The following is a 19,615-nucleotide window of genomic DNA, read 5'->3' as shown; positions in this document are numbered from 1 at the left end:
AAGAGAAGCAAAAGAACAAGTGTTGGTGAGAATGTGGAGAAACTGGAACCCAATGTACTGTGGGTTACAATGTTAAATGGTATAGCTGCTATGGAAAACTGTTCTCAAAAAGTTCTCAAAAAGTTAAACAGTTCTACTCCAGGGCATACCCAAGAATTGAATACAGGTGTTCAAATAAAAGCTTATAACGAATGTTCATAGCAGCACTATTCACAATAGCCAAAGGGTGGAAACAATCCAAATGTCCATCAACTGATGAAGGGATAAACAAAATGTGGCATATCCATACAACAGAGTATTATTCAGCCACAAAAAGGAATAAAGTACTGATACTGCAACACTGAAAACATCATGCTATGTGAAAGAAGCCAGACAAAGGCTACATATTATATAATTTCATTTATATGAATATCCAGAATAGGCAAATACGTATAAACAGATTAGTGGTTGCCAGGGCCTGGTGGGAGGGGGAAATGAGGAGTGACTGCTTAATGGATATGGGGTTTCCTTTTGGGGTAATGAAAGTGTTCTAGAACTAAATAGTGGCAATGCCTGCACAACACCAGATGTGCTAAATGCCACTGAATTATATACTTTAAAATGGTTAGAATAATCAATTTTTTTCAAGGTTTTTCTTTTAATTTTTTTAATTTTTAAAGATTTTATTTATTTATTTGACAGATAGAGACACAGTGAGAGAGGGAACACAAGCAGGGGGAGTGGGAGAGGGAGAAGCAGGCTTCCCGTGGAGCAGGGAGCCTGATGCGAGGCTCTATCCCAGGACCCTGAGATCACGACCTGAGCCAAAGGCAGAGGCTTAACCAACTGAGCCACCCAAGCGCCCCATGGGTTTTTCTTTTTTTTTAAAGATTTATTTATTTGAGAGAGAGAAAGAGAGAGAGAGCACGAGCGGGAGGGGCAGAGGGAGAGGGAGAGAGAATCTAAAACAGACTCCGTGCTGAGCATGGAGCCCGACATGGGGCTTGATCTCACAACCCCAAGATCATGACCTGAGCTGAAAGAGTTGGCTGCTTAACCAACTGTGCCTATCAGGCACCCCACAGAATAGTGAATTTTTTTATGTGAAATTGTTGTCAATAAAAATAAAATTCTATTCTTCTTCCACATAGTATCTGAAAACTTTTACGTCTTGAACTTTTTCTCTTAGGAGTGGGAGCAACAATAGTCACTACCATTAGTTTTAAAGTTTACAAAACATTTTGCCATAGAATCTTATATAATCTTCACAACCCATGAGGTAGATATCACCCCATCTTAGAGATAAGAAAAACAGGCTCAAGATAGAAAGTCATATAGCTAGGAAGTGAGACAGCTGACTGAGCAAATCAGATTGGGCTGGCTCCATTGTATTATACTGCCTACAAGGCAAACAGCTCCAACTTCTGATAAGCTTGAAAAAGGACAGGAGATATTACTGTGTACAAGCATCTTGGGCAATTTTTCTTCTTCCAAAATTAGTGTTTTAATTAAAGCAGTAAAAATATTCATTATATACAAGTTAATAAAAGTTTTTAAAAAACCAATCTAGATCATCATTGTACAACAGCAGCATAAAGCGGACATTACAGATTTCCTTTTCCAATTTTTGAAAGATAGGGGTTTAAGGTTCTCAGTGCAATATATTTTATAATGTTAGCATGTTCGCTCATCAGTGAAGTTCAGCATAATGTTTACAGGGCATGGCAGTAAAGCAATGGGATAATTGTGCATGTTCCTTCATTAAGTTACAGTCACATTTCCTATTAAGGATTAGCTAAGGAATGACATTATCAGTGGTTTTCTAACACTGATGACTCCTATATATGTTCCTGAGAAGCAGAGGAGTCAGGGTTATCCAACCCTCTATCAATCAGAGGGGCCTCTTTTTTTTTTTTTTAAAGATTTTATTTATTTGACAGTGAGAGATACAGCGAGAGAGGGAACACAAGCAGGGGGAGTGGGAGAGGGAGAAGCAGGCTTCCCGCTGAGCAGGGAGCCCGATGTGGGGCTCGATCCCAGGACCCTGGGATCATGACCTGAGCTGAAGGCAGACGCTTAACGACTGAGCCACCCAGGTGCCCCCAGAGGGGCCTCTTAATTATTTTCCATACTGGGTTTTTCCTGAAGATATTATTTGAAGAAAGGATTCCACAGTTTTTTTAAAAAGTACTTACTGAAAACCACTATAGTACATACATGAATCCTCACTTCCTATAGATACAGGTTTTTAAAAATCTTTGGGGATTAGCCAACATTATATAATTAAGATTATCTCTAAATACCAGCACAGAAATGTCAATGGGGCTCTCATTCTACACTTGATTTATGGGTGGTCTTATTTTTCCAGGCTCAATTCAATCATCTTGGTAATCCCCATTCTATAGAGTACACATTATAATCACACACTGACAAACAAGTGACTTATCTCAGATAACAGGGCAAAGCATGACCAGGATCCAGACGTGAAGCCCCATCTCAGATGGCTTAGCCTGTTGGATGGTCTCCAGTTCAAAAAGTCTTGGTGTCATGTGGTCCTTCAGTGCAATGTGACCTGAAGGTACAGATGTCTCTATTTGTGGTGCATGCCAACACTTGAGCTGGCTATAAGCCAGTAATGTTCGGAACTTGTGTCTGCTCAAGGGCAAAGATTATCCTCTCTTCCTTCTATGCTCTAGGTTATCCCTTGTTCCCTTCATGGAAAACCTTTTCCAGGAGCAACATATGGTACAACAGAAATTATGAAATATGAAACAGAACACCTGGGTTCAAATCCTGGCTCTATCTATTAGTATTCCCTTCATGCCTCAACTCTCTGGGCCTCAGTTCGTTCACGGTACTTACCTCATGGGCTATTAGAAGGATTAAATGAGATAGTGCAGCAGTTCACATCATGTGGGCTACAGACCCCTGGGCATGTCTGACCATATCATCAGAGGTCTGAAAAAGCATATACTAGAGAAAAAGAACTATTCAGAGATTAAGATTCAAAACCCTGGAGTAAAACTGTCTGGGTTCAAATAATGGTTTTATCACTGGAGCAAATTACTTAGTCTTTTCTGTCTCAGTTCCTCACTTGTAATTGGAGAAAACATTATCTTACTGGATTATTACAAGGATTAGCTGAGTCCACACTTGTGAAGTACTTACAACAGTGGCTGGCATAGTGAGAATTCAATAAATGTTAGCTATTGTTACTACTATATATGCACTTGTATATTCTATGCAAAGTATTATCACGTAGGTGTTTGCCAAGTTGATGTTAAAAAAGGGTTGTTACCCTTGTAAAGGTTAAAAACTTCTATGATAACAGTCGTAAAAAAATCCAGTACACTGCACCTGTCATGTCCTAATCCAGAGTGGTTGAATCTATGATTTCAATCTTCTCAAACTTATTGAGACTTGTTTTGTGGCCTAACACATGTTCTCTCCTGGAGAACGGTCCATGTGCACTTGAGAAGAGAATGTATTCTGCTGTTGTTGGGTAGTGTGTGCCCTGTGTGTCTGTTAGGTCTAACTGGTTTATAATGCTGTTCAAGTCCTCTATTAACTACTGATATTCTATCTGGTTGCTCTATTCGTTAGTCAAAGTCAGGTACTGAACTCTGCAACCTATTGTAGAACTGTCTATCCCTCTTCAATTCTGTCAGTTTTTGCTTCACATATATTGGGGCTCCTTTGTTAGTAATGTTTATAATTGTAGTATCTTCTTGTTAGTTTAAACCTTTTATCAATATATAATATCCTTTGTCTCTTGTAAATTTTTTTGATCTAAAGTCTATTGGTCTGATATTTAATAGCCACCCCAGCTCTATTTTGATTATCATGTACATGGAATATCTTTCTCCATCCTTTTACTTTTATTCTCTGTGTCTTTGTATCTAAAGTGAGTCTCTCATGGTTTGTTTGGTTTTTTTAACCAATCTGCCAATCTCTCCTTTTAATAGAAGAATTTAACCCATTTAAAGTAATTACCAATAAGGAAAGATTTACTTCTGCCATTCAGCTATATGTTTTCTATATGTTTTATATGTTTTGTTCCTCATTTCCTCTATCATTGCCTGTTTTTTTTTTTTTTTTTTTTTTAATTAATCTAAATCCTACCTGTAAAATTCACTTAAGAGGCTTGGTCTTCCCAACAAGGTGACCACCTCTCCCTTTACTTGAATAGTTCCTGATGAGCATCTCCTTCATGGATCTGTCCCAAAATGTTTAAAAGGGAAGACCTGGCCATGAAAGTAGTCTCAAGTTCTATCCCTATTTTCACCATCTGAATCACTCGCCTCTTAAATGCATACCCACCATACACTATTCACCATTCATACATAACGTTTACTATCATTGTCTATTCCCTGCCTATATGCAGCCTGAGTTAGGCTGGACCCTAGAATACTTAGGAAGGGTCTTTTGACAACTGTCAGAAAAAGAAGTGAGAGGCAGTGGCTTACATTGTAGGAGCGGGGGTGCCTCTGTTTCCACTGCACCAGGAGCAGCTGGGCCACCACCAAAGTAGCGATGAGGATGAGGACCATTTCAGCGTGCATGGCTTCATGGCCGCGGTGCTTGGCATGCATGCGTGCGTGCTCAACCCTGAAAGTCAAACAGATGAGGTGAGGCAGATCAGGGAAGGTGTGCTGGTAAAAGGGCAGTGCTTTCCAGGGATATTCCACCAGTCTATAGCTCAGAACACATTCTTGGGCTTTGCATCTGCAGGGTACTATACAAATTAGGGGCTAGAAAAACACACACCCTAGAGAATGGGCATTTTGGGATAGAACAGGGGCTCTACGGGCCTTAGTCAGAAGCTCAGCTATTGGAAATAAAGGTGGGTTGTTTGCTGCCCACCCCCAAGAGCAAAAGCAGCTGACACCTTTCCTGTGGGAAAGAGGACCCAGGAGAAGCCTGTTGTCACTGCCCATTTCAGTCCTATTTCAACCTGTCACTGGAAGGAGAAAGTAACCCAGAGAGAAGGATATAGCCATAAAATCTCATACTCTTAGTCAATGATATTTATAACACCAATAAAGAAGTACTATTGCAGATGTGTACTAATTCCAGGGTTAAAGTCTTGCTTTATTTGTCCTATCCTCCCTGTTAGGACCAGGGATCCTAGTCTAAGACTAGCTAAAGCCTGAAAAATCTGGACTGCTTCAACTTTGTACGAATCCAACAGTGTCCTCACCATCAGCATCCACAGGTAAATAGCCTCCTCAAGAGCTTAAGGAAGAGTGCAACTGGAAACTCTTATTTAATCTAAGGCTGGCATTCTCTGGTCCAGAGGACTGGCAACAAGTGATTCTCTTGGCCAACACCTTCCTTTAAGAATAGAGTCAGAGTCAGCCAACAGAGAAATGAGGAAGGAGTTAGAAAAATAAATACAAATACAGCCTGTAGTCAGGAGCTTTTATGCCAATTCTCCATACCTGGGGCTATTAGGGAGAGAGGGAAAGGACAACATAAATGGTATCTTCATAGAGTTCCCAAGGGCAATGACAGACTATTCAAGAAGAACCCAATGGGATGAATTACAGACAGACAAACGATAAAGCAAATACAGTGAAAAGTTAACTGTAGAATCTAGGTGGTGGGCCTAAAGGTGTTTACTGTATAATCTTTCAACTTTTCTGAGATTTTTCACAATAAAATGTTAGGGAGGAAATATGGTAGGGGCAGTGGGCAGCCAAATGTCAGCAGCCAGCCACAGCACCTCAGGGTTCATCTTACATCAACTCATTCAGGGTGGGAGATTCTGACAAAAAAATAATACGGGTGGGAGTCAGAAACTTAGGTTCAGACATCCATGTGGACTTGGCCAAGAAAATTCACATCTTTACATCACAATTCTTCATCTATCCAAGAAGTCCATACCTTTGCTGCTTCCCTCATAGGGTTGTTGTGAGGATAAGCTAAACTAAAAGGGCAAAGGACACTTTAAAAACCTAAGTACTGTGGGGAGTTATAAAGATAACAGAGAAATTGGGCGCCTGGGTGGCTCAGTCGTTAAGCGTCTGCCTTCGGCTCAGGTCATGATCCCGGGGTCCTGGGATCGAGCCCCACATTGGGCTCCCTGCTCTGCGGGAAGCCTGCTTCTCCCTCTCCCTCTGCCCCTGCTTGTGTTCTCTCTCTCGCTGTGTCTCTCTGTCAAATAAATAAATAAAATCTTTAAAAAAAATAAAAAAATAAAATAAATAAAGATAACAGATAAATTTCTTATTCTCGGACAGTATATGACTAAATGGATGTACACAACAAAAGTACCAAATATGGAGAAAAGACCAGACAACAACAACTCTAGCTCAGGCTCCCACCCAATGCAAACATCATCTTTACAATCTTTGTCTGAATACTCCCACTGGCTGAGAACATATGCCTCTTAAAGTAATTCGAGGACCATCTATCTGGCACATTGTAGGTACTCACATGTGCTAATAAAGGAATAAAACTCCAATACTTTAAGGGCAGGAGCTCACTACCTCTCAATATACCACGATTATTAAAAATGTCTGATGAGACAAAATCCATCTTTCTATAGCTTCAATCCATTGGACCTAATTTTATACTCTGGAACAACAAAGGACATAATCATTCTTCTTTCCCAATGCTGCTCTTTCAAAGATTTATATGATCTTATTTAAAAAAACAAAACAAAAACAATCCTCTTCCTACCACCACTTTTCTATGCCCTTTTACGCTAACAGTTCTAGATCTTTTAAATGCTATTCATATAACATAATGTGGAAACCATTAATCCTGGTTGCCTTCTTCTAGATGTTATCTAACTGAAGATCTTCTTAATATGCAGTGTTTACAACAAAATTAGTGTGGACTCAGTGAAGCATGGTGGCACTTCATCTCCCTAAAGCAGACAGTATATTTCTATGAACATCTTCCAAATTTTGGAATGTTTTGGTAGCTGAGGTACACAACTGGTGCATATTAAGTTTAAAGCTTTCTAAAATCTTTCTGGGTTTGTCATGTAAGTTGGTATCTTTGTCGTTCTCTATTTTAATAATCTAAATGAAAGGGTTTTTTTGTACTATTAATCAAATTTACATAGTTGATTCCAGCTCACTGGTCAGCTACCTTGTGGGGCAAACACTCTGAAGGCTCTTTGATGAGTAATCATGATAATAAGGTATTTGTTGACTGTTGACTCACTCCGGTTACAAAGCAAGTTAGTGGCAGAGTTGAGATCAGAAGACACTATTCCCATTTTTCAGCCAGATCTCTCTGCTCTGTTTCGTGGATAATGATGATGTTAATGATGATAGTCACCTGCAAAGCAGGTAACACTTACTGGAAGCTTACCACATGCCAGGCATTGTTCTAAGAATTTCACATATATTAATAGTCCTCACAACAACTCTATGAGGTGTAGGTACTGTTGCAACCTTCATTGTGCAAACTGAGGAAACTAAGGTAGTAAGAAATCAAGTAACTTGCCCAAGATAGCATAGCTAGGAAATGGCAGAACTAGTAGTATTTAAACCCAGATAAATAGTTTGGTGCAATTACCTATTTACTCCCCAGGACTGAAGGAGCTACCCAGGAGTAACCCAAGTACTGGAGAAGATCACAAATGACCTCTCCTACTAGTCAAGAGTAATGGCTTCCCCACAGACAAGGAAGCACAAGGGTAGATATACAACTCTATTAGTAGGATTAATTTACAGTTCCCAGCCTGAGGGGCCCACACTGTCACACTTACCTCCACTGCTCCTCTGGGGAGAGGTCTGACATATCAACCTGTAGAAAAACAACACCAAAAAAATCCATTACTGTCTTAGAACTGTGCCTGCCCAATATAAGGTGCTCATACATTCATCATTATCTTCAAGGAATTATGAGAAGCTTCAAGTGTCACAGTCTTTATGAAGCCTTCCCCAATACTCTACTTCCCACTGATCTCTCCCTTCTCTAACCACTTACTTTTTTTTTTTAAAGCTGTTTTTTTTTTTAATTTATTTGACAGAAGCACAGCAAGAGAGGGAACACAAGCAGGGGGAGTGGGAGAGGGAGAAGCAGGCTTCCCGCCGAGCAGGGAGCCCGATGTGGGACTCGATCCCAGGACCCCGGGATCATGACCTGAGCCGAAGGCAGACGCTTAACGACTGAGCCACCCAGGCGCCCTCTAACAACTTACTTTATCTCATGTCTATGACTGACAGTATATTGCATGTCTATGCTAGGCAATGAGGACAGGAGAGTAAACCTAACTCCTAAGATGCTCACAGCCTAGTCAAGAAGTCACACATATATACAGAAAATTTCTTGACTATATGCTGAGGACTAGCTACGGAAGAATAAAGAAATGGCTTCTGATCCAATTTGCAGTGTTATAGACTGGCAAAGACCTCCTGGAGAAGACGTGAAATATCATCCAGATGAAGAAATGGGAGAAATACGTTCCAGGCAAAGGGACTAACTAACATGAAGATGAAGGAATAAAGTTGCGTAGCATACAAATAAATGAGTGTGGCTAGGGCAAAAAGTATGAATTAGGATTAGTGGGAGATGAAGCTAGATAAAATATTCTGTCATATGCCATCTGACTCTAACTGGCCCCATGGCAGCAAGCAGCACATTAGACTAGGGAGAATTAAGCTTTAGTCCCTGCTCTGCTATTAACTAGCAGTATGACCTTCCAACTTCAAAGTTCTGGTTCTATTTGTTAGTTCTTGTCCTTTAGAGCAGGGTTTCTCAACCTTGGCACTATGGATATTTGGGACTGGATAATTCTTTGGTGAGGTGGGGAGCATTCTGTACATTGTAGGATGTTTTAGCAGCATCCCTGGCCTCTACCCACTAGATGGCACAGAAGCAACAATGTTTACAGACATTGTAAAATGTCCCCCGTGGGATGAAAATTGCCTCCAGCTGAAAACCACTGCTCAAGAATAATACTAAACTCTTTGAGTTCATGACTCAAGTCTTCTACTTTCTCACAGCCATACAAAAGCATAACCAAGTGTCAGTACATAAGTCAAAAACATTACATTCATACATTCTTACACTGACCTGAGGTGAAAATGTTTCTTGATGTAGAGGAGAGAGACAAGGCCTCAAAGGAATCAATCAACAAATATTCCTTTAGTACTTATGAGGTTCAAGGCCCAACTTCTCACTGTTCCTATGATAACTTCAGAAAAGTACTTTACAAAGAATGTTTGAAGTAAAATGGGCAGAACTCTCCTACTGAGTCAAATCAGTACGTATTTACCAGGCATCCTTTATGTGTGTGTACTGTGTATTCCCATCACTATTTAGGGAGGGCTTTCTGATTTGTACATGTCCCAGCTAAGTTTAAAAAAATATATATATATATCTCAAGGCTTTGCCAGGGTAATGAAGTCAACCACCTCCTCCCTTTTCCTACTTCACACAATGCCTCACAGAATGTATTCAGGTGTCCTAACTCAGGTCTTCATTTCCCTAGAATAACAGAGGTCCCATAATATCCCAGGCCAAGTAGATATAAGAAATGGAAATGCCCATTTGGGTGGTACCTGAGCAGACAATTAAGGACCACATTTCTTTCTTTTTTGTAAAGATTTATTTGAGAGAGAGAGAGAAAGAAAGAGCATGCAAGCGGGGGAGAGGCAAAGAGAGAGGGAGACAAGCAGACTCCCCACTGAGCACGGCGCCCCGATGTGGGGCTTAATCCCAGAACCCCAAGATCATGACCTGAGCCAAAAGCAGACTCTTAACCGACTGAGCTACCCAAGCGCCCCGGACCACACTTCTTTTTTTTTTTCCGGACCACACTTCTAAATAAACAGTCCAATACAGGTTTCATGCTACCTATCAAAACTCTTTACCTTTTTTCCAACTTGGACCTGTGTCTTGCCAAGCCAGTCTGTTCACTGTCTCAAAACATATGGGACTCATTCCTATCTCTGGGCCTTTGCATATTCTTCCTTCTGCTTGCAATGTTTCCCTCTCTTTTATCCCATCCAAATCCAACTTGTCCTTGGAGAGCCCAGCTGCAATTTCACCTTCCCTCAAGAAGCCTGCCCTGATTCCCTAGCTTAGTGAATTTGGCCCTCTGCTTTTCTCAAGCACGGATTTTTCTCCTTACTCAAAGTGTGGCACAAAGACTAGTATCAGCATTGTCTGGGTGCTTGTTAGAAATGCAGAATCTCAGGCATCACTCCAGACCCACTGAATCAGAATCCTACTTTTAATAAGGTCTCCAGATGATTCATATGCATATTAAATCTATGAAGCAATGTTCCATACCAGTCATTCATAGTCTTATCTTAAATGTGATTTCCAAGTGATGTAACTACTTTTTTTTAAAAGATTTTATTTATTTATTTGACAGAGAGAGAGAGTGTGTATAAGCAGTGAGAGGGGCAGGCAAAGGGAAAGGAAGAAGCAAGCTCCCCGCTGAGCAGGAGGCCTGATGCAGGGCTCAATCCCAGGACCCTGGGATCATGACCTAAGCCTAAGGCAGACGCTTGACTGAGTGAGCCACTCAGGTGCCCCGATGTAACTGCTTCTTAAGGCCAGAACCAGGACTAAGGAAGGTGGGGTAAGCCAAGGGACCTAGGGCTCAAAATTTAAGGAGGCACTCATTGTCAGGTACTGACCCTCCATGCGCATGACCTTGAAAGTGAGTGCCTTGTTTGCTTCACCCTAGTCCTGGCCTGCTTATGTCTACCTTGCTTCCATCCCATAAACCTGGAAGATCCCACAGAGCCAAGGAGAATACACTGCTTTGTGTCTTTCAAGGAGAACAGAACAGAGCTGAGCATATACTAAGCACTCTGTGAGTACTAGAGGAATTGAACAGAATTCTCTCCAATACGATAATAAGTATGCTGACAAACCAGCACCCCACCTGGAGATGCTTAAATGGGAGTGTAAATAAACACATGAAAAATACTTAGTAGGTATCCGGGAAAGAAGTATTCATTTGATACCAGGAGGCACCCAGAAAATCATGTTTGTCAAAACAGAAAGAAACAACACAACTACATCTTCAAAGAAGCAAGACGACTCCACTGAAGGATAAACTAAGGAAGATCCAAAGAACTGGGCCAGCCATGGGGTGTCTCTCCATGATGGTGGTTAAGCATGTTACTACCTATACCTTAGGCTCTCCGTCTAGAAAATAGAGAATAAGACTTCTGACTTCATTGTGGGGCTGTGAGGGTAAGAACATTCAAGGTGACCAAGTGATTTCCTTGCCTTTCCTCCTGGGAGAGTGGAAGCACTTTATAAAGTATCAGGAGAGGCTGTGGAACCGAATGTTGATGAAGCACAGGACACTACTGTTTCCAGAGCCTCAGGGAAAATACCTCAGAAGGGCAAGCACTAAGGCTGAGACTAGACCTGGGCTTAGAGGACTGTTCAGCACTTCATGGAGTACTATGAATGCAAAGAGTACAGACAGGATTTGGCTTTAGCAGTTGCCTCCTGAACCAAACGATTCTTTAAACTACATCCATATTGGTCTTCTAGCACAAGTGGAAAAACAAGGAAAGCTGTAAACCATAGCTATAATTAACCCGTACCATCTGGAAATACATCTTTATTTGCTCCCTCATTAATGAGTTTATTCATCTGGGTCCAAGCAGTAAGTCAGTCTGATTGTGCCCTGTCCAGAGCTCAGGTAGCTAATTAAGGAGGCTCTCCAGGCATGGTTACTGACTGATGGGTTCACATCCAACTCCCAAGACCCACACATAGAATGTTTTCTTGCCAACCAATCCCTCCCCTCCTAGAAGCTCACAAAGCCCTTAGTAGTACCAATCTACCTAAGTCCAGATTTGAAAGAAGTTAAATCAAAAATGTCAAGCAGAGAGCAAGAGAAAATTTCATAAAAACAGAAAATGCTCAGGTGCAAGATTCAGGGACCCACCCCTGTAACCCAACAGGCCTCTTGTACCCCACAAATATTGGATACTCTGTGGTCTGAGTTTTTACACAGGCTGGTTACTTTGTCCATTAAGCCCCTCTCTTCCACCAAACTACATTATGCCTTCCTACAAAATGCTGGCCAAATCCTCCTGGCTCGAAGGCTCTTCAGACTGACCCCATTCACTGAAGAAACAAACATCCTTTACTGCCTTCCTAAGCATGGGCCATAGCCCAGTAGCATCAGCACCCTGAGAGCTTATTAAGAAACAGAGAATCTCAGACTCTACCCCAGACCTCCTGAATCAGAATTTACACTAAATAAGATAGACAGGTAATCCATATGCCCTTTAAAAGTTTGAGAAGCCCTGCTACTGCACCCCAGCACTCACATTCACAACTTGTCCTACAATCATACACTTCTATCACCTGATTCTTTTAATGACAGCTGTACTGAGATCTAATTCACATACCATAAAATCCACCCATTTAAAGTGTACTATTCAGTGCTTTTTAGTATATTGAGTTGTGCCGCCACCACCACTTCTAAGTTTAGAACATTTTACCACCCCAAAAAGAAACCACATACCAGTTAGCAGTCCCTCTCCATCCTCCCCCCAGCCTAAGAAACCACTAATTTACTTTCTGTTGCTATCTACAGACTGCCTAGTCTAGATGTTTCATATAAATGGGATCATACAACATGTGGTCTTTTGTAATTGGCTTCTTTCACTTAGCGTAACGTTTTCAATGTTCATCAGGTTGTAGCACGTATTGTGGTTCATTCCTTTTTATTTCCAAATAATACTGCACTGTATGGACATACCACATTATAGCTATCCACTCATCAGTCATTGGACATTTGAGTTGTTTATACTTTTTAACTATTACAAATAATGCTGTTATGAACATTCATCTACAAGTCTTTGTGTAGACAGGTTTTCATTTCTCGAGTATATATACCTAGGAGTGAAATTGTTGGGTCATATGGTAACTCTATGTTTAACCTTTTAAGGAACTGCCAAATTGTTTTCCACAGCAGCTGCACCATTTTACATTCCCACCAGCACTGCATCAAAGTTCCAGCTTCTCCACATCCTCAACAACACTTGTTATTCTCTTCTTGATAAAAGCATCCAAGCAGGTGGGAAATGGTATCGCAACATATTTTCAATTTTGCATTTCCCTGAAGGACAATAATGCTGAGCACCTTTTCATATGCTTATTGGCCATTTATATATCTTCTCTGGAGAAAAGTTTATTCAGATCCTTTGTCCATTTTTTAAAAATAGACTATTTTAGATCAGTTTTAGGCTCACAGCAAAACTGAATGGAAAATACAGAGATTACCCATATGTCCCCTGCACCCAAATGTGCAGAGCCTCCCCCATTATCAACATCCCCCACCAGAGTAGTACATTTGTTCCAACTGATGAACCTACCCTGACACATCATTTCACCCAAAGTTCATAGTTTACCTTAAAGCTCATTATTAATGTTATATAGCCTACTGGTTTGGGCAAATGTATAATGTATATAGAGATGTATGCAACACTCAAGTATCATACAGAGTAGCTTCACTGTCCTAAAAATCCTCTGTGCTCTGCTTATTTATCCCTCTATCCCCCCAACCCCTATCAAACACTTATCTTTTTACTGTCTCTATGGTTTTGACTTCTCTAGAATGTCATATAGTTAAAATCAGATGTAGCCTCTTTACACTGGCTTCTTTGACTTAGTAATATGCATTTAAGATTCCTCTATGTCTTTTCATGCTTTGATCACTCATTTCTTCTTAGTGAATAATATTCACAAAGATATTCCATTGTCTGGATGTACCACAGTTTATTTATCCACTCACTTACTGAAGGACATCTTGATTACTTCCAACATTTGGCAACTGTGAATAAAGCTGCTATAAACATCTGTGTGCAGGTCTCTGTGTGGACATAGATTTTCAACTCTTATGGGGAAATGCTAGAGAGCACAATTACTGGATTGTATGGTAATAGTGTGTTTAGTTTTGTTCTCCTTCAACACTATATTGGCTATTCTGGATCTTCTGTCTCTCCTTTGGAAGTTTAGAATCACTTTGTCAATATCCACACAATAACCTGCTGGGATTCTGACAGGCATTGCACTACATTTATAAATCAAGTTGGGAAGAACTGACTTGTTGACAACATTGAGTCTTCCTACACCTGAACACTCCATTTAATTAGTTCCTCTTTAGTATATTTTTAAGGATTTTATTTATTTATTTGAGAGAGAGAGAGAGCAAGTGAGCACAAGCAGGAGAGGGGCAGAGGGGCAGGGAGAGAGAGAGAGAATCCCAAGCGGACTCTGCACTGAGCATGGAGCCCAAATTGGGGCTCAATCTCACGACCCTGAGATCATGACCTGAGCTGAAGCCAAGAGTGGGACGCTTAACTGACTGAACCACCCAGGCACCCCAGTTCTTCTTTAATATTTTGATCAGAGCTTTATGGTTTTCCTCATATAGATCTTATAAAATTTTGCTAGATTTTTATTAGTATTTATGCTTGTATGTCACTTCTATGGAGCTAAAATAAATGGTATTGTGTTTTTAATTTCAAATTCCACTTGTTCATTGCTGATAGATAAGATGCAACTGGCTTTTTTATATTAACCTTGTTAGATTTACATTATCCTGAAACCTTGCTACAATCAAACAGTAGTTCGAGTTTTTCTGTTGATTCTTTGGATTTTCTACATAGACAATTATGTCATCTACGAATAAAGATGTTTTTATTTCTTCCTTCCAAATCTGTATACATTTTACTCTTTTCTCATTACATTAATTAGGACTTCCACAGTATGATGTTGAAAAGCATGGTGAGAGGGGACGTCCTTACCTTGTTCCTAAGCCTAGTGGGAAAGCTTCAAACTTCTCACCATCAAGGATGATGTTATCTGTAATTTTTTATAGATATTCTTTTTTTTTTTTAAGATTTTATTTGAGAGAGAGAGAGAGCAAGTGTGCGCACAGAGTGAGAAGGAGAAGCATGCCGAGCAGGGAGCCCAACACAGGACTCGGTCCCAGGACCCCGGGATGATGACCTGAGCTGGAGGCAGATGCTTAACCGACTGAGCCACCCAGGCATCCCTGCAGATATTCTTTATCATGTTGAGGAAGTTCCGCTCTCTTCCTAGTTTTCTGAGAATTTTTATCCTAAATGGGTATGGGATTTTGTCAAAAGCTTTTCTGTATCTATTCATACATTTATGTAAATTTTTCTTCTTTAACCTATCGATGTGATGGAATACAGTAACTGACTTTCAAATGTTGAACCAACTTACATACCTGGGGTCATGGTGTATGATTCTTTGTATGATCTACACTGTCAGATTCAATTTGTTAATATTTTACTGATGATTTTTACATTGATGTTCATGAGAGACACTGATGTCCCCTCTTTCACTTATAATATTAGTAATTTGTGTCCTCTTTTTTTCTTAGTTAGCCTGGCTACAGACCTACCAGTTTTATCAATCTTTCAAAGGATCAGATTTTGATTTTGATTCTTTACTGATTTCTTACTTTTAATTCATTGATTTCTGCTGTTTTTCATTATTTCTTTTCTTCTGCTTAATCAGGTTTTAATTTGCTCTTTTTCTAGTTTCCAAAGGTGGATCCTTAGGTGATTGATTTTATTTTCTTATTTTTTCATGTCGTGGACTTGCTTCTTTAATTGGAGATGAACTCAGCAGCCAATGGCAAGGATCCACACTCTAACAGAAGAGCCAACTACAGAACGGTGGTCCTCTCAAAGAAACCAGTAACTTGCATTTGATTTTTCCAGCTTGGCTCATTCCCAAATGTTTAAGATTTGGATTCCTAAAGTCTTCTTCAGCATTTAACTAATTCTCTGTGGGTGGAAGCAGTTGGGACTGTTTGTCCACATACAAACTGATCCTTGTCATAAACGACTTTTATAATGAGAAAGCAGCTAGGACACATTGCCATGTCTTCCTCATTCTCCTAATCTTCCTTGGTGATGCACAAGCTATCCCCACACGGGAAGGGGTATAAATGTCTCCAAGCCTTCATCATATTGGAAGTCCTCAATCTCCACCTCATCATGAAACACAGCCATCATCACTGGGGCCAGCGGAGGTCTGTCACCTCCACCTACCAACACTGCCCTGGGACAGTCTAACTTGGCAGGCTCAGGCCCCAGCCCAGGTGATTGATTTTAGATCTTTCCTCTCTTCCCTCTAAGCATGGTTTTTGCTGCAAACCCACAAATTTTGGTAAGTTGTATTTTCATTTTCATTTAGTTCAAATGTATTTAAATTTCTCTTGAGATTTCTTCTTTGATCCATATTTAGAAGTATGTTGCTTGATCTTCAAGTATTTATAGATTTTCTAGCTGTCATTCTGTTACTGATTTCTAGCTGAATTCCATTATGCTCTGACAGGGGACAATGTATGATTCCTATTCTTTTAAATTTGTTGTGTTTTATGGCCCACTTTGTGGTCTATCTTGGTGAATGTTCCATGTAAACTTGAGAATGTCTCTATTCTGCTGTTGTCAGATGAAGCAGTCTATAGATGTCCATTATATCCAGTTGATTGACGGTGTTACTGAATTCAGCTATGTCTTTACTGACTTTCTGCCTGCTGAATCTGTTCACTTCTGACACAGGAATGTTGAACTCTCCAACTAGAAAAGTGGATTTGTCTATTTCTCTTTGCAATTCTATCAGTTTTTGCCTCACATATTTTGACACCCTTGTGTTAGGCACATACATATTACGGATTGTTATGTCTTCTTGAAGGCCTGACTCTTTCATTACTACATAATGCCCCCCTTGATCCCTAATAACTTTCCTTCTCTGAAATCTGCTCTTTCTGGGATGCATGGGTGGCTCAGTTAAGCACTCAACTCTTCATTTTGGCTCAGGTAATGATCTCAGGGTCATGAGATCGAGCCCTGCATCAGGCTGCACACTCAGTGGGGAGTCTGCTTAAGATTTTCTCCCTCTCCCTTTGCCCCTCCCGCTCCCCCACCCACTCGCATGCTCGTGCTCTCTCTAAAATAAATAAATAAATCTTTGAAGTCTGCTCTTTCTGAAATACAGCTAGTCTTGCTTTCTTTTGATTAATATTAGTATGGTATATCTTTCTCCATTCATTTACTTCTAATTTATATGTGTCCTTTTACTGAAAATGAGTTTCTTATAGGCAACATACAGTGGATCTTGTTTTTTTATCCACTCTGACCATCTTTTAATTGGTGCATTTAGACCACTGATGTTCAAAGTAACTACTGATATAGTTGGATTAATATCCACTATATCTGTTAATATTTTCTGTTTGTTGTCCTTGTTCTTGGCTCCTGTTTTTTTCTTCCAAGCTTTTGTGATTTTTTTTTTTTTTTTAAAGTAGGCTCCATGCCCAGGGTGGAGTCCAACACGGGACTTGAACTCACAACCCTGAGATCAAGACCTGAGCTGAAATCAAGAGTTGGAAGCTCAACCGACAGCCACCCAGACACCCCCAAGCTTTTGTGATTTTAATTGAGAATTTTATATGATTATATTTTCTCCCCTTTCTCAGCTTATCACTTATATTTGTTTTTATTTGTTTTAATGGTTGCCCTAGAGTTTGCAGTATACATTTACAACTAATGAAGTCCACTTTCAAATAATACTATACCACTTCATGGGTAATGTGAGTACCTTATAACAAAATAATCCTAATTCCTCCCTCCCACCCTTTGTTTCATTGCTGTCATTCATTTAACTTTTTCATAAGCATATCTATACACGCACACACATACATAGACACATAAATGCATACATAATCAAATGCAGTGTTGTATAATTATTCTGAAAAACTGCTATGCTAGATCAATTAAAAGTAAAAAAAAAAAAAGGAGCATCTACAAAAATACTATAGCTTACATTATATTCAATGGTGAAAGACAAAATACTTTTCCATTAAGATCAGAAACAATGTCAGCATGTCTACCCTCACCACTACTATTCAACATAACACTGAAGTTTTTAGCCAGCATGATAAGGCAATAAAAGGAGATAAAAGGCACACAAATTGGAAAGAAATAAAACTGCCCCTATTTGCAGATGACATGATGTCCTATGTAGAAAATCCCAAAGAATCTACAAAAAGAAAAAAATCCTAGAATAAGAGAGTTCAGCAATATGGGAGAATACAAAATAAACACACTCAAAAAATACACTTCTATATATTAGCAATGAACACATGAAAACTGAAATTAATACAAAATTTACAATCATTCATAAAAAAATAAGTAAAATAAATATTTCTATTCTATCTTCACTTATTCCTTTTCTGATACTTCCTTCCTTTACGTAAATCTGAGCTTCTGACCTCTATCATTTTCCTTCTCTCTAAAGAACTTCTTATAACATTCCTCACAAGGCAGGTCTACTGGGAACAAATTCTCTCATTTTTGCTTGTCTTTACTTCTCCTTCTCTCTTGAAGGGTAAAGAATTCTAGGCTGGTGGAGTTTTTTCTCAACTTTTTTTTTTTTTTTTTTTAAAGAGAGACAGCATGAGCAGGCATGGTGGGGGCGACAGAGGGAGAGAGAGAATCTTAAGCAAGCACCGTGCCTAGCACGGAGCCTAACATGGGGCTCAACCTCATGAGCCTGAGATCATCACGTGAGCTGAAATCAAGAGTCAGACACTTTGACTGAGTCACTCAGGCGCCCCTTTTCTCAACACTTTAAACATTTCATTCTACCTCTTCTTGATTGCATGGTTTCTGAGGAAAACTTGGATATAATTCTTATCTTTGCTTCTCTGTAGGTAAGGTGGTTTTTCCTCTGGTTTCCTTCAGGATTTTCTATTTTTGATTTTCTAGTTTGAAAAATGATATGTCTAGGTGTAGGTTTTTTGGCATGGAAGGTTTCTGTTTCATTACTGTTGTTTTGGCATTTATCTTGCTTGGTATTTTCCGAGCTTCCTGGATCTGTTGTTTGCTGTCTGACATTAATTTGGGCAATTCTCCGTCATTATTGTTTCAAATATTTCTTCTGTTTCTCTCTCTTTTCTTCTTCTGGTATTCCCATGATGTGAATGTCTTAAGTCTGTTTGGGCTGCTGTTACAAAATGCAATAGATTGGGTGTGGCTTATAAACAACAAATATTTATTTCTCACATTTCTGGAGAGTGGGACGTCCAGGATGATGGCACCAGATTTTGTGTCTGGTAAGGGCTTCTGGGTTCATAGATGGCCATCTTTTTGCCATGTCCTCAAATGGTAGAAGGGGCTAGGGAGCTCTGTGGGGCCTCTTTTATAAGGGCACAAATCCCAATTATGAGGGCTCTGCCCTTATGACCTAATCACCTCCCAAAAGCTCCACCATCTTATACCATCACATTAGGAATTAAAATTTCAACCTATGAATCTGGGGGGAACACAAACATTCAGACTATAGCAATGTATATCACAACTTTTGTAGTTGCCCCATGGTTCTTAGATATTGTTTTTTTCTAATGTCTTTTCTCTTTACTTTTCACTTTTATAGGTTCCTACTGAGATACCCTCAAGTTCAGAGATTCTTTCCTCAGCCATGTCCAATCTACTGATAAGCCCATCAAAGGCATTTTTCATTTCTGCTACAGTGTTTTTGATCTCTAGTGTTTCTTAGAATTTCCATCTCTCTTGTTCTTGCATGCTGTCTACTTTATCCATTAGAGCTACAAGCATATTAATCATAGTTGTTTTAAATTCCTGGTCTA

General features: G+C 39.8%; 1 protein-coding gene and 1 pseudogene across 1 annotated transcript in view; both read right to left on the bottom strand.

Moving 5' to 3' along the window:
• RNF121 (ring finger protein 121) overlaps positions 1-19,615 on the bottom strand; it is an 82,544-nt gene that overhangs the window by 44,299 nt on the left and 18,630 nt on the right. The window contains exons 2-3 of the mRNA XM_032426972.1: positions 7,706-7,743; positions 4,446-4,587 (exon numbers count right to left, since the gene is read on the bottom strand). Coding sequence (XP_032282863.1) covers positions 4,446-4,587; positions 7,706-7,743 — 180 coding nt within the window. The remainder of the gene's footprint in view (positions 1-4,445; positions 4,588-7,705; positions 7,744-19,615) is intronic.
• On the bottom strand, positions 15,534-16,024 carry LOC116646345 (annotated as a pseudogene).

Source organism: Phoca vitulina, unplaced genomic scaffold, assembly GCF_004348235.1.
Source record: "Phoca vitulina isolate PV1807 unplaced genomic scaffold, GSC_HSeal_1.0 scaffold36, whole genome shotgun sequence".
Taxonomy (NCBI): domain Eukaryota; kingdom Metazoa; phylum Chordata; class Mammalia; order Carnivora; family Phocidae; genus Phoca; species Phoca vitulina.
This window is presented reverse-complemented; position numbering and strand designations above follow the sequence as displayed.